Raw genomic sequence first — 15,828 nt, forward strand, 5'->3', positions numbered from 1 at the left:
GTTATTTTCCTATAAAAAATAGTTTACTTCTAGGAACATGGTTTATTAAACAATCCTTATCTAGAAAATACATTTGTTTTAACAATTTCCTTATTTTCTTTAGGACAATAAAATAAAACTCCTTTCGTTTTCTTGGATATTCAATAAACATGCATCTATCTATTCTTAGTTCCAACTTACATATCCGCTTTCCTTTTCAGCACATATGCGGGACAATCCTATATCTGAACATGCCATAAACTAATCTTACATTCAGTCCACAATTCTATAGATGTCCCAGGTACTAACGTAGAAGGAACTAAATTCAGATTGTAATTTGTAGTTTCTAAAAATATTCCAAAAACAAATAAGGCAAATCTGAATAATACGTCATTAATCTATCCATGCCCAAAAGAGACTTATTTCTTATTTCTACTACACCACTCTATTATGGAGTTTACTGTGTAGTCAATTGAGATGTAATCCTTATTCTGATAAGTAACAAAAGAACTCTTTAGAGATGTGCTCGCCATTACAATCAAATTGCAGTAACTTAATATATTTCCTTGGTGCTTCTTCGTTTCAAGACTTAAAACCTTGAATTAATTAAATCATTAAGACTTACAGTGAATCAAATAAATATAATATTTTGAGTAATCATTTATGAACGTCACAAAAATATTCAAAACTATCTCTTACTAGTATGTTCATTTAACTATACAAATCATAAGGGATTCATTCTAACTTATCACTAGCTTTATTTCCTTTTGAAGGGAAACATCCTTTAGTCAAATTCTCTTCCAAACAGGATCCACAAGTTGGTAGTGACTCTACTTTCAATGAACATTAAGGTACATCCTCGACCAACTTGAAATCCTATCCAGATTAATATGACTTAGACAAAAATGCACATATAATTTTTACTCAATTTTGAAAAACACATTCTCTTATGAGGTAGACTAATATTGTTTTGTTAAGAAGAGACATTAATATACAATAACAAGGTCATGCATTCATGTACTACAAGAGATAAAATGTTTATCAAGCTCAATAACTCAAGAGTTATTCGCAAAATAAAACAAATATTCATCTCTTATTTTGCCCAGAAACCGGAAATAAATTCATTCTAACAAAAGGTACATACATTGCATCCTTTAAATTAATGTCTTATCACTAAAAGAAAATTTTAACAAGTAATATAACAAATTGCATAAAGTCATTATGGAGTTGAGATAAAAACATTAAATAGATCATAATAAGTCAAAACACTGAATAATAAAATTCAGAATGCATTCAATATTTATATTCATACATGCATCTCGAATAATAAATTTCGATGGGAAAAGAATCATTCATGCAAATTATATTATATAATGCAAGAATTATACAATCCAAAAATAAATAGAACCAACTCAGATGGAGAGTATACTATTATTTTAAGTCAATTGCATATTACCTTTTTAATACGAAAATTTTAAACACACTACACATATATGTCATGCATCTTGAATAGCAATTTCGATGGGAAAAGAACTATTCATGCAACACACATATGTAATGCAAGATTATTCACTCCAATAATTAAAATAGACCCAACTCAGATGGAGAGTATACTGTTAATTTAAATAAAGTGAACATCATTTTTAATAGCTCTAGTTCCATTGATCCAACATGTATACTCATATGGAGAGTACATACACGATATCAATTACTAGTATTTCACCTAGTGAGCTTACAATAAATTTATCCGATATGGAGAGAGATCTAAAGTCAATGTGTAAATTTATTACTCATTTGAAATTAATAGTGGAATACCATAGAAATATATTTCTATCACAACTTAATCATGATTGTTTTTCAGTTACAAAATTGATTCAACCCTTAAACTCAGATAGAGAGCTGATACAGGTTATCAATAGTTAGTAACTATATCCAGTGAGTTCATAATAAATTTATCCGATATGGAGGAAGACCTAATGTTAACGTGTAAATTTATTATCTCACTATAAATAAAAAATGGAGACCATAACGGTTAATTCCTATCACCACTTTTTCACAATCACGAACTTTTCTTTGAGGATTAAGTTTCATAATTTAAAAAATGCTCAATACCCCATTTAAACAGTCCTAAAATGCTAAAATTAATGTTTTTCACTATATAGCAGTAAGTATTGTTCACTGGGCTGTTTCTGGTAAACCTACCAAATTTCTTATCAATCGGAGATCGTTAAAATCACAATCTCCAAAAATTGCGATCAAATTTGGAAAATTACTATTTTAAGAATTTTTTAAGAATTTAAAATATGACCTACATTTTTTATCATATACCAATTCATGTTAAATCAACATGTGCTATCATGTTCCAGATGAGACATAAATAAAATGATAGAAAGAATGACTTTTCATATATAAATCATATTTTAATCCGTCAAACCTCCAAAAAAACTCTTCTAAACGATCCCAAATCGTCAAAATATGATGAAATTTACTGCATAGAAGTGAGTTCTTCTTCAATGATCGTTTCCGATGATCCTACCGAATTTCAGGTCATTCGGAGATCGTGAAATTCACGATAGCCAAAATTAGACCAAATTCGAATAAATTAGTTTTGGCGTATTTAGGATTAAATCCATGTGATTTGCATTCTTTGCTATATATCATATCAAGTTAAATCATCATGTTTCATATTTAACACAAATATAGCTGACATATAAAGAATAAATCTTCATATTTATAACAAATTCAATTTAATAAACTGCTTGAAAACTCATCTAAACGATTTCAAAATACCAAAAAACTGCATGATTCACTGCATAGCAGTGAGTTTTCCTCACTAATCATTTTCGATGAACCTACTAAGTTTCAGGTCAATCGGAGTTCGTCAAATTCATAACCACCAGCCTGTAACCAAACTCGAAGAATAACCGTTTTAAGTAGTTTCATGAATTAAAATAAATATGACATTAATTTCCATTCTCCTTATAATTATACTATGAACTCAAGACATATATATTATGTTCTTCCTATTTCTAGGATACATAATATCTCCTTGTGCAATAAATTATTCTTTTACCAAATACACAAGAACCTAAAATATTATATTTTCTCCCATCGGTGAAAACCCCAATATCTCTTCTAATGGGTAGAGTTAGTTTCACTAGTACTCAAAGATAAAACTCTTTTTCTAGTTAAGAACCTCCACCATTAATGTAGATTTCTCAAGGATAATTTTTACATGGTATATTAAGCAGATTTCAACGACTCAAATAAATAGACCATTTTGTGGATCCTACTTATTAATTATAATGCTCAATCCATGAATAGACATATTTCACATGTACAAATTTACTAAAAATAAATTCATGAGTTCAAAATAAACAAACCACTTCAGTGGTAACTATTTATTACTCATAAAATTCTCAATTTACAAGTGAATATATATATAATTATTTTATGGCATAATATGGACCATAGCTTAAAAGCCATACCAACAATATAAAACTCATACAAAATACCGTCATATTTCACTTAATTAGAACCTCCAATTAGAGAACAAAATTCTTCATCGAAAATCCAAAACTAGTAATCACGTAGGGCATGAAAACATAAACTAAAATTTGAGAATTTTTTTATGCACAAATATACCAAACGCTCCAATCATTAGTCATCCAGGATATCAAATAGAGGATTTCACTTTCTTACAAAATAATTATATCATCACACAATATCAATTATACCTTGTAAGACCTAGTCAATAAAATCATACGCCTCTATTATTGAATTTAATACAACAACACGTCTATTTGTTAATAGCCAATGTGCAAACCTATTATATGACCAGTATTTAATCATGGGGACCATGGGGAGTCACCCCCACCACCATTGAATTAAAAACAAATTAAAATTTATTAAGAAATAATTTCCAGAAAATAGAAAAACGTCCAAAACACAGTCCAAACGACCTCAAAATGCCTAAAAATACCATGATTCACTGCTGGAGCTATAAGTTTTTCTCACCACATCATTTTCGATGGACCCACCAAATTTCAGCTTAATCGGAGTCCGTCAAGTTCGCTGACCTCCAAAAATACCGGCTATTCGGTCAAAATCAGGTTTTGCGTTTTTCTAGGGTTTACCCCAAACAAATCAGATAATCTCAATCAAATATTAATAAAAAAACAGATATCTTATGATTACAAGAATAATCCAAAAAATTTGGACAGTTAATTCACAAAACAACAGTGCACTTTTTCAGAAAATCACATATACATGTAATTCAAAAACGCACATAAACACGATATTCTTGTTTCATGAAAAACTTAGTTATCTAATTAGATGTGAGTGGGCTATAAAACCAATTGATGGATTATTTTATGCAGCGAAAGCAATTCTAGTATCAAAATCACATGTAATCTAGACAACTAGTATAGACGAGATTTCGTGGATTACCTCTTAAAGCGTGAACAAAGCTCCTCTATCACGTGAGCCTCTAATTCCACAGTAACTCAATGAAATTACCATCATCAGCACTATCACAATTTCCGAACGTTCCACAGTCTTCTACTGTGTTATCCAAATAATATCTGGAAAATAGCAATTTTGTGTGGGCGAAATTTTCCAAGGAAAAGAGGATGAATTTTGGCCACCATGCGCTCCCCCCTAGGTGGAAAACCTTATGTATTAATAGTTCAAGTTTTAAGGGTTAAAACCCTTTTCCTAAACCTGTTGGGTTTTCTTTTCCATGAGAAAAAGGATTCCTTTATTTCTTATTATTTAGGCACAATAGGGACCACAAAATTTAATTAACAAGGCTTTCAATTATGGAATTAATTTATAATTTTCGAAATTAATATCCACCATAATTAATTACGATAAAAATCCGTAATTGCACTCCTTATTTAATTTCGAAATTCATCCATTAAATCTTATTTAACTCCCCATGTTAAGATTCAGATACTAATCAATTAAATTAAATTACTGACGATTTAATATATTGATTATTTCCTTTAGAGTTTCGCTTAACTTATTTCATGTGTCGGATATAAAATCCACCGGTCGGGTTTACGCATGAAAATTTATAAGCTTTTATAAAGGTGTGTCATCAATCTCTAAATCGAGACATGAATTCCATCAACTAACTATTACTTCGCCAATGTACATTATTATTATTATTATCTAATTTACCAGGCATATTCACCCACAAAAGAATCTCGCCTTTTAATAAATCAAAACAATAATAATATACACAACTAATAATAATTATATCAAGATTAAGAGTATAAATACATTTAATGGCTAGGGAGTTTATTTTATTAAGTCAGTACAAAATACTTATCTCTACCTGGTCTATTCAATGCATACAAAATATACTAGCACAAGAAGTTGGAATTAAACCATTCCCATAATCAAGATAAATTATATTTAATTTTGTGCTACAATCATCCATGATGATTTGTCCAATTTCATCCTTAGATTGTGAACTCAAACTTTATACTTATAAGAACCGATGATCTAATCTTCTATGTATAAGCTGAACTCTATACACTAAATTATCTACTTTAAAAGTAAATGACACAGACTAATATATGATCTACTTAAAACTTTATTAAAAATGAATAAACAATTATTCCGTAATAAATACTATATCTAAACCAAACCCATGGTTAACAGTATATATCCCAACAACTCTCACTATCTTCCTCACATAAGAAAGTAAGAAACCCAGCTAAAATTGAAACTAATTAAGAACAAGTAAACCTTCGATTCAGGAACTGCAATAAGGATATGCAAAAGTAATATAACTGAGATAGATGCAAAAGTTTAAGATCAAATTGTTTGACATAATGTGAATTCACGGTTATAGTTATAAATTTTGCAAATTAGGAACTGTTTTTTCTCATTAGTTGTCTGTCTGAAATTCCAAAGTAAAAATCACCATCAATTATCATAATAGTGTCATATTGTTCTAGGCAAGATGTCTATAAAGTGTGACGAAATCATAGAAACTAAGATGTTAAAAGTATGTTATTCAAATAAATAGTCCATACTTTTTAAAAAAGATATACACGATCTACTCAATTTTTGACTTAAAGTGAATTTTGACATAAATTATTTATATTTGAATTGATTTAGAATTTAAAAACTTACAATTCAAGCTTATTTGCAATATAATTAACAGCTTTAAGGATGTTCAAGTAATTTTAACCGAACACGTATATTTTAGTACTTTTTATCAAATAAATCAACTGCTTCTTTGAGTTTCAACATTTTTAGCCAAACGCATAATTGTTTCTTATTAAGTTCAGCTTTAACACTTCAAAGTATTTTTAAGTTCAAGTGCTTAAAAACTACTTTTATTCGACTAATTCAAATGGGCTCTTAGTTAGCACGAAAGTGTAACGAGTAGTGTATTCACCAGGTGGGCCCATTCCATTAATTCTTCACCATCGTAAAAGTAGCTGGGTTGACCATTTTTCGCCGGCTATTAGAGTTTAGCGACATTAAAACATGAAACACAATTCCAACATTTGGTACTGGAGTTTGAAGTTTTGACAAGTGGAATCACGGTAAATTATGCTGGAATTAATTCATAGATTTGCTGAATTTTAAAATCCTAGAATAATTCAATATTTTTTATCCTTTACTAGAGCAAAATCCATGAAGAATTCCTGGTTTTTGAATCTTTACTGGTACCAAAACTAAAATCTAGGAAATGGTTTTTGAACCGTTACTAGTAAAAAATCCATGAACGATTTCTGTTTTTTGAATTCACATTATACTTCTACAATTTTAAACCTTTGCTAGTGCAAAATTTAAAATCCAGAATAGATTATTAGTTTTTGAACTTTTACTAGTACAAAATTGAGAAAATTTAGCAATGATTCGTGATTATTGAATTCACATTATACTTCATCAATTTTTAACCTATAAATACAAAGTTCATGATAGATTATTGGTTTTTGAACCTTATTAGTGCAAAATCTAACAAAATCGGGGAACAATTCATGATTTTTGAATTAGCATTATATTTCAATAATTGAGAGCTATTGCTCATTCAAACTCCAGGGAACAATAAGACTTGCTGGGTATCCTTGGAGATACTTAGCCTTTTGGTCCTGCCATGTCGTATAGCAGGCATTGAGCATGCAGGTGATGAGGTACGTGGCTAGAGGAAGACTTCCTTGACGAAGAGTGCGGCCCCCCTTGAATCATTCAAGCAGTAGCAAATCTCTACTCAGACTTTCATTTATTTTAGACTTTTTACATTATCTCTAGGGGAAGGCTCGAAAGTTTAATGTGTAATGTATCCATATTACAGTAGAGGCTCATGACTTGACTGTGGGGGTTAGCTTTATAGACGTTTTGAAATCGAATTCTTATTTAGATGCCTGACAGTAATTAATAAAGACTTTGTATTATTTGAATTATTATGATTAGCTTAGACCTAAGTAACGCTGAGATTGGACAAAAACAAATTGCTCTGTCTCAACTTCAGAAAACTAAAATCAATATGGAATTGACAACTAGAGTTGAATGCACGAGATGCTTTGGTTTTCCATTGTATTCTTTAACAAATGAAAAATTTAATATAAACGTAACAAGTTAATTTGTTCCCAAGTGTGATGACCCAAAAGGTCATCTTTTATTTTTGAATCCGTTTCCGTGTTCTGAGGCCTAGAAAACTTCTTTTTATCTCTCCACGATTTGCGTGCACAGTCCGAGCGCGATAACGGAAAGCTTTTATGTGAAAAATTTGAGAAATAATGAATTTAGCCTTTAAAACGGGTTAAAGTTGACTTCGGTCAATATATTTGGTAAACGGATCTGGACCCGTGATGTGACGGTCCCATAGGATAAACAGTAAAATATGAGACTTGGGTGTATGGCCGGAATCAAATTACGAGGTCCCTAACCCAAGAAAAGAATTTTTAAAGAAAATTATTTGCTGAAAATATAAAGAGTTATTGAAATGAAATGGTGTAAAATCTTGATGGTATCGGGCCCGTATTTTAGTTTCGGAGCCCGGTGCAGGCTTAATATATAATATTTACGTCATATATGTGAAATTCGGTAAGGATCGGAGTTATTTGGTATAAATCGGACCCTTGGTTGAGAAAACAAAAATTTGAATTATCTTGTGAATTCATGAGTTTTGGTGTTAAATTCGTTGTTTAAGATATTATTTTGGTGATTAGATTGCACGAGCAAGTCCATATGACGTTTTTAGACTTGTGAGCATGTTTGGTTAGGAGCCCCGAGGGCTCAGATGAGTTTTGGATAGGCTACAGAGTGTTTTGAGACTTAAGGAAATTGCTGGTGTGATTGCAGGTCTGCAGACTTCGCATTTGTGAAGTCAGGCTCGCAAATGCTAGCACCGCAATTACAAAGGTTCATCGCAATTGCAAAGACTGGGCTGGGCAGGGGACCTACACAAATGCGAAGTTCATCGTCGCAAATGCGATATGCACAGTAGCCGCAATTGCGAACAATGTTCACATTTGCGAAGGCAGCAGGCCAGGCCAACCTTCGCATTTGCGAAGTCTTGGCTGCATTTGCGAGTTCGCATTTGTGAACTTGTCATCGCAAATGCGATAACAACGACTATGTAAATTATAACTTAGACGAGATTTTCATCATTTTTCAAATTCTCTCAAACCCTAAGCTCTCATAGGCGATTTTCAAAGAAAAGTTCTTCCCAAAATCATAGGTAAACAACTTCTAACTCATTTCTCTCAATCTACTTCATCTTTTGCAAGATTTCATTACAAAATCTAAGGTTTTTCATGGGAAATTGGGTGTTTTTGGGTAGAAATTAGGATTTTCAAATTTTGGGGATTTGGACCTCAAATTGAGGTCGGATTTCAAAACTAATTGCATATTTAGGTTCGTGGGTGAATGGGTAGTCAGGTTTTGGTTCAAACTTCGAGTTTTGACCAAGCGGGCTCGGGGTCGATTTTTGAATTTTTAGGGAAAACATTTGGGAATTCATATTCATGCATTAGAATTGGTTTATTTAGCATTTATTGGTGTTATTGAATTAATTATGACTAGATACGAGTGAATTGGTGGTAGAATCGAGAGGTAAAGCGGTGGTTGAGTATTGAATGACCCGTTGGCTTGGGGTAAGTGTTTGGTTTAACCTTGACTTGAGGGAATAGGAATCTCCGACTTATGTGCTATGTGAAATCTCATGTGTGTGGTGTATAGGTGTGGTGACGAGTACCTATGCGCCACCAAATTTCCATTTTTAATTCCTTCCCTTCCTAGTTTCCTATTATATCATTCCTTGTCTTAATTGCTACCTGCTTAAACTATTTCCATGCCTTAATTGCTATTTGCTCATAAATGCTTCCATGTCTTAATTGCTACTTGCTCGTAAATGCTTTCATGTCTAATTGCTTCATATTAACCGTTACTCTCCTTATTGAAATATTCAATTATTTTCTGGTTTCATTTTATTATTTTGTTGGTCTTTATTGGTTTATGGGTGCCTCGTGGTATACCTTAGTTGGTCTCGCTGAATAGTTTACACTGGTGAAGTTATTTAATCGTAGTGATATTCTGTTGCGTGAATTGAGGTATAAGTACATTGGAGGATTTGGCTTAATCTGTGAAACATTTGTCTTTATTTTTGTGATTGGTGTTGATTTTTATATTGGGATCGGGTTGCACACCGTAACAGTATTATATGATGGGATCAGGTTGCACGGTGCAACAAAGAGTAATAAGGGTGGCCAGGTGGGATCGGGTTGCGCGCCGCAACAGGAGGAATAAGGGTTATATGTGTTGAGGAGTAATAAGGGTGGACAGGTGAGATCGGGTTGCACGCTGCAACAAGAATGAATAAAAGTGAATATTGATTCTGTTGTTGTGTATATGATGAGATCGGAATACGCACTGCATCAGTTGTTGTTATGTGTTAATTATTTGTTGAGGTTTGTTATTGTGATGCTGGGACACCCTTAAGGATTGGTTATAGCTGAAATTTAGCGGAACAGTTGGTTTCCAGATTTACTTGATGCTAGTTAATTCTCTATTATATTTTGTACTTCCTTTCTGTTTAGTATAAACTGTTGCAGGTTGTATATGTTGTATGCCTCATCGTATCCTCTTCACTACTTTGTCGAGGGTAGGCTCGGCACTTACCAGTACATGAGGTCGGTTGTACTGATACTATACTCTACACTTTCTGTACAGATTTGGAGCTAGTGGCTGATCGTGCGGTTGGTTGCTATCATTGCGCACCAGAGACCCAAGGTAGTCCTACAGACGTCCGTATGCCTTGGCGTCCCTTTCTATCTCATTTTATTTTCTGTTCTATCTACTTTAGACTGATGTAAACTTTTCGTTCAGACCTTTATTTTTGTAGTAATCTTAGATAGTTCGGGAGTTGTGACACTAGTTCTGGGTGGATGTTACTTTGGTTTTCGTTATTGTATAAAGTTAAACCTTTAAAATTCTTTCTTCGGCAATTATATTCGCTATTTTTATATTGTTAAGTAATAAATATTTGAAAGATAAAAGAAAAGAGTAGAATATCCTGAAACGTTGTCTTACCTAGCGGGTACAATGTTAGGCGCCATCACAGTCCCGATAGTGGGAAACTAGGGTCGTGACAAGTTGGTATCAGAGCCCTAGGTTGCTTAGGTCTCACAATTCACGGACAAGCTTAGTAGAGTCTGAGGATCGGTACAGAGACGTCTGTGCTTATCCCCCAGGGGATACAGAGTTAGGAACAATTTCACTTCTATTCATCTCTGTTGTGCGGTTTGATTTCTCAACGCTAATTAAACTTCTACTTTGTTTTTTCACAGATGGCGAGAACACGTACCACTTCTTGAGCTGATCAGCAGCCCGAGCCCCCAGTGGTTGCTCCTACGAGGGGCAAAGGACGAGGTCAAGGCCGTGTTAGAGGCCGAGGCAGGGGCATAGCACAGCACAAAGCGGCAGCACCAGCGTCGGAGCCTCAGGTTGAGTTTGATGATGAGGTTTCGGCCTAGACCATTCCAGCGGGACCAACTCAGGTTCTAGAGGGGTTCATAGCGACCCCGGTACTCCAGGATACTCTGGTCCGTCTAGTGGGCCTTATGGAGAATGTCACTCAGGCAGGCATATTTCCTGTGGCACCAGCCATCTCTCAAGCTGGGGGAGCAGCACAGACTCCCGCTACTCGCACTCCGGAGCAGATGGCTCCCCAATTTCAGACTCCCGCAGCTCATCCAGTTGAGGTAGTTCCATGGGTGTTGTAGCTCAGACCGGTGATTGATCAGCTATGTCTTCGGATGCTTTGTGGAGATTGGACCGGTTCACCAAGCTCTTCGTAACCTATGACGGTACATCTTTAGAGGATCCCCAGGACTATTTAGACAGTTTCCATGAGGTTCTTCAGAACATGGGGATAGTGGAGACTAATGGGGTCGACTTCACTGCTTTTCGCTTATCAGGTTCCGCCAAGAAATGGTGGAGGGATTTTTGTTTGGCTAGACCAGCTGGGTCGCCTGCTTTGACTTAGGATCAGTTTTCTCAGCTATTTCTGGAGAAGTTTCTTCCTGTCACTTAGAGGGAGAACTATTGGAGGTAGTTTGAGCATCTCCAGCAGGGTTCTATGACCGTCATTCAGTATGAGACCAGATTTATTGACTTGGCTCGTCATGCTCTTCTTATACTTCCCACCGAGAGAGAGAGGGTGAGGAGGTTTATTGAGGGACTCGCTCAGCCTATCAGATTGCAGATGGCTAAGGAGACAGGGAGCGAAATTTCTTTTCAGGATGCGGCCAATATGGGCCGGCGAGATGCAGCAGTTCTATCTCAAGGGAGTGGTCAGGGGTTTGACAAGAGGCCTCATCATTCGGGTAGGTTCAGTGGTGCCTCGTCTGGAGGTAGGGATTCTTTTGGTAGGGGTCATCCTCCCAGGCCGTTTCACTCAGTATATCAGGCATCTCATGGAGCTTTGGGGGCGTGGTTCTTATGTACCTCTTTTAGGACAGCCAGCTCCTATCAGAGAACCTCCTCTTCAGAGCTATTATCATGTTCAGTTGGCCCGCTGGGGTTAGTCTCAGTTTCCTCAGTCGCAGCATTCAGGTAAATGATTTGAGTGCGGTAAGTATGGTCATATTCAGAGGATTTGTCCGAGATTAGTGGGTGTTCAATCGCAGCGGCAGAGTTCTCATGCTATGATTCTAGCACCGCTCGCCTAGCCAGCTAGAGGTAGGGGTCAGGACGCTAGAGGTGGAGGTCAGGTCGTTAGAGGTGGAGACCAGGCCACTAGAGGTGGAGGCCAGCCAGCAGGAGGACATCCCTAAGATATAGTTCAGGGTGGTGGGGACCAGGCCCAATGTTATGCTTTCCTAGCCAGGTCTGAGGCTGAGTCCTCCGATGTTGTTATCACAGGTACTGTTTCGGTTTGTAGTAGAGATGCTTCAGTTCTGTTTGATCCAGGGTCTATATAATCCTATGTGTCTTCTTATTTTGCTTTATTTTTGGCTGTGCTCGTGATCCTTTGACTGATCTTGTGTATGTGTCCACGCCAGTAAGTGATTTTATTATTGTAGATCATGTTTATTGTTTGTGTGTGATTATTATTGGGGGTCTTGAGACCCGTGTAGACCTCTTACTTCTGGATATGGTTGATTTTGTTGTCATATTGGGGATGGATTGGCTGTCACCTTATCATTCCATATTGAACTGTCACACCAAGACTATGACCTTACCCTTGTCGGGTTTGCCTCGATTGGAGTAGAGAGGGACTCCTAGTCATTCTGTCAGTAGGGTTATTTCCTATATAAAGGCCTTGACGTATGGTTGAAAAAGGGTGTTTGACTTATTTGGCGTATGTTCGTGATTCTAGTGCTGAGGTTCCTTCTATTGATTCTGTGTCAGTTGTTCGGGAGTTTCTAGAGGTTTTTTCTGCAGACCTTCTAAGGATGCCACCCAACAAGGATATCGACTTTTGCATCGATTTGGCTCCGGGCACTCAGCCCATTTCTATTCCGCCATATCATATGGCCCCGCTAGAGTTGAAAGAATAGTTGCAGGACTTGCTGGATAAAGGCTTTATTAGACCTAGTGTCTCGCCTTGGGGTGCGCCGCTGTTGTTCGTTAAGAAGAAGGATGGGTCAATGAGGACGTGCATAGATTATCGGCATTTGAACAAAATCACCATCAAGAACAAGTATCTATTGTCGAGGATTGATGATTTACTTGATCAGCTTCAGGGCGCCAAGGTGTTTTTGAAGATTGATTTGATATCTGGCTACCATCAGTTGAGGATTAGGGCATTCGATGTCCCTAAGATAGCTTTTCGCACTCGGTACGGGCATTATGAGTTCTTAGTGATGTCATTTGTGTTGACAAATGCCCTAGAAGCTTTTATGGATTTGATTAACCGGGTGTTTAAGCCTTACCTGGATTCCTTTGTGATTGTCTTCATTGATGATATTTTGATCTACTCCCGCAGCCGAGAGGAGCATGAGCAACATCTTCGAGTTGTTCTTTAGACTTTGAGAGACAGTCAGTTGTAAGCCAAGTTTTTGAAGTGTGAGTTTTGGTTCAGTTCAGTTGCATTCTTGGGTCACGTTGTATCAGTAGAGGGTATTCAGGTAGATCCAAAGAAGATAGAGGCAGTCAGGGACTGGCCTAGACCTACATCAGCTACAGAGATCCGGAGCTTCTTGGGTTTGGCGGGCTATTACCGTCGGTTTGTGGAGGGGTTTTCATCTATAGCAGCCGTAATGACCAGGTTGACCCATAAGGGTACCCAGTTCAGATGGTCAGACGAGTGTGAGGCGAGCTTCCAGAAGCTCAAGACAGTTTTGACTGCGGTATTAGTGTTGGTGTTACCCACAGGTTCAGGGCCATATACAGTATATTATGACGCATCTCGTATTGGACTTGGTGCGGTGTTGATGTAGAATGGCAAGGTTATTGCATATGCTTCGCGACAGTTGAAGATTCATGAGAAGAATTATCTAGTTCATGATTTGGATTTAGCAGCCATTGTTCACGCGCTGAAGATTTGGAGGCATTACTTATATGGCGTGTCATGTGAGGTGTTCACAGATCACAAGAGTCTACAGTATTTGTTCAAGTAGAAAGAGCTAAACTTGAGGTAGAGAAGGTGGATGGAACTATTGAAAGACTATGATATCACCATCTTGTATCATCCGGGAAAGGCCAATGTAGTGGCCGATGCTTTGAGTAGGAAGTCAGCTAGTATGGGAAGCCTTGCGTATATTTTGGTCGGTGAGAGACCGCTTGCTTTGGATGTTCAGGCTTTAGCTAATCAGTTCGTGAGGTTGGATGTTTTTGAGCCCAGTCGTGTTTTAGCTTGTACAGTCGCTCGGTCTTCATTATTTAAGCATATCAGAGATCGACAATATGATGACCCTCATTTGCTTGTCTTTAGGGACACAGTGCGGAACGATGGTGCCAAGCAGGCCATAGTTGGAGATAATGGAGTTTTGAGGATGCAGGGTCGTATTTGTGTACCTAATGTTGATGGACTTTGTGAGTTGATTATAGAGGAGACCCATAGTTCCCAGTATTCTATTTATCTGGGTACCGCTAATATGTATCAGGACTTGCAGCAGCATTAATGGTGGAGGAGGATGAAGAAGGATGTTGTTGCGTATGTAGCTCGGTGTTTGAATTGTCAGCAGATAAAGTGCGAGCATCAGAGACCTGGTGATTTTCTTCAGCAGATTGAGATTCCTGAGTAGAAGTGGGAGTGTATCACTATGTACTTCGTTGTTGGACTCCCACTGTGATGACCCGGCCAGTCGTCTCATGAGTTACCACTCCGTTTTCCCCATTTTTGCTTTTTTATATTTGTTATCCGTGTTATGTGGTATCGGGTTGTTTAGATCGAATTCGGAATGATTTTGGCAAGGTTTGAGACATTTAGTCTCTTTTAAGGAAGTTTAAGTTGGAAAAGTCAACCGGAGGTTGACTTATGTGTTAGGGGACTCAGATGTGAGTTCCGATGGTTAGGTTAGCTTCGGGAGATGATTTGGGACTTAGGATTGCGATCGGAATGGGTTTTGGAGGTCCAGAGTAGATTTAGGCTTGAATTGGCGAAGTTGATATTTTGACGATTTCCGATTGGTAGGCGCGATTTTGATATAGGGGTCGGAATGGAATTCCAAGAGTTGCAGTAGTTCTGTTTTGTCATTTGGGATGTGTGTGCAAAATTTCAGGTCATTCGGACATGGTTTGGTTGAGTTTTTGATCAAAAGCGGAATTCAGAAGATTTTGGAAAGTTTTGCTTGAATCCGATGTGTTTTGGGTGATTTGATATTGTTTGAGGTTTTTGATGATTGGAACAAGTTTGAATAAGGTATTAGGATATGTTTGTGCTTTTTGTTGAGGTCCCGAGGGCCTCGGGGTGATTTCGGAAGGTTAACGGGAAGTTTGGATTGTTGTTGCAGCTGTTGAATTGCTGCTTCTGGTATTTTCGTACTTGCGGATTGGGAACCGGAGGTACGGCGCCGCATTAGCAGACAGTTGGTTGCAGAAACGGAAGAGGCTTGAGGACTAGGAACCGCAAAAGCGGCTAATAGGACCGCATCTGCGGAGTCACAGATGCAGAAGACTGATCGCAGATACGGTTTGCGGCTGGTAAGTGATTTCCGCAGAAGTAGAGGAATGACCGCAAATACGGTACCGCAGAAGCGGTTAAAGGGTCGCAGATGCAAAAATGTCTGGGCAGAAGGTATAAATTGTCTCCTTCGCGAATTTGAGTTATTTCACCATTTTTATCTCGGCTTATGAGCTTTTTTGGTCGATTTGGAAGAGGGATTTCAAGAGAACTTCATTGAGGTAAGGAATTTGGACCTAAAACTCGTTCCTATG

The 15,828-nt window shown here is 36.9% G+C and overlaps 1 protein-coding gene across 1 annotated transcript; it reads left to right on the forward strand.

Annotated features, from left to right (window-relative positions):
• Positions 1 to 14,099: 14,099 nt before the first annotated feature.
• LOC138884086 (uncharacterized) lies at positions 14,100 to 14,573 on the forward strand. Its single transcript, XM_070164830.1, has one exon. It carries the CDS (start codon positions 14,100 to 14,102, stop codon positions 14,571 to 14,573), a length of 474 nt encoding a protein of 157 aa, XP_070020931.1.
• The last annotated feature ends 1,255 nt before the right edge of the window (positions 14,574 to 15,828 follow it).

This window comes from Nicotiana sylvestris, chromosome 12 (assembly GCF_000393655.2).
Source record: "Nicotiana sylvestris chromosome 12, ASM39365v2, whole genome shotgun sequence".
Lineage (NCBI taxonomy): Eukaryota > Viridiplantae > Streptophyta > Magnoliopsida > Solanales > Solanaceae > Nicotiana > Nicotiana sylvestris.

What these genes read in the sequence shown, in the direction of transcription:
- LOC138884086 (XM_070164830.1), top strand. Translation starts at nt 14,100, where the DNA reads ATGGAACTATTGAAAGACTATGATATCACCATCTTGTATCATCCGGGA.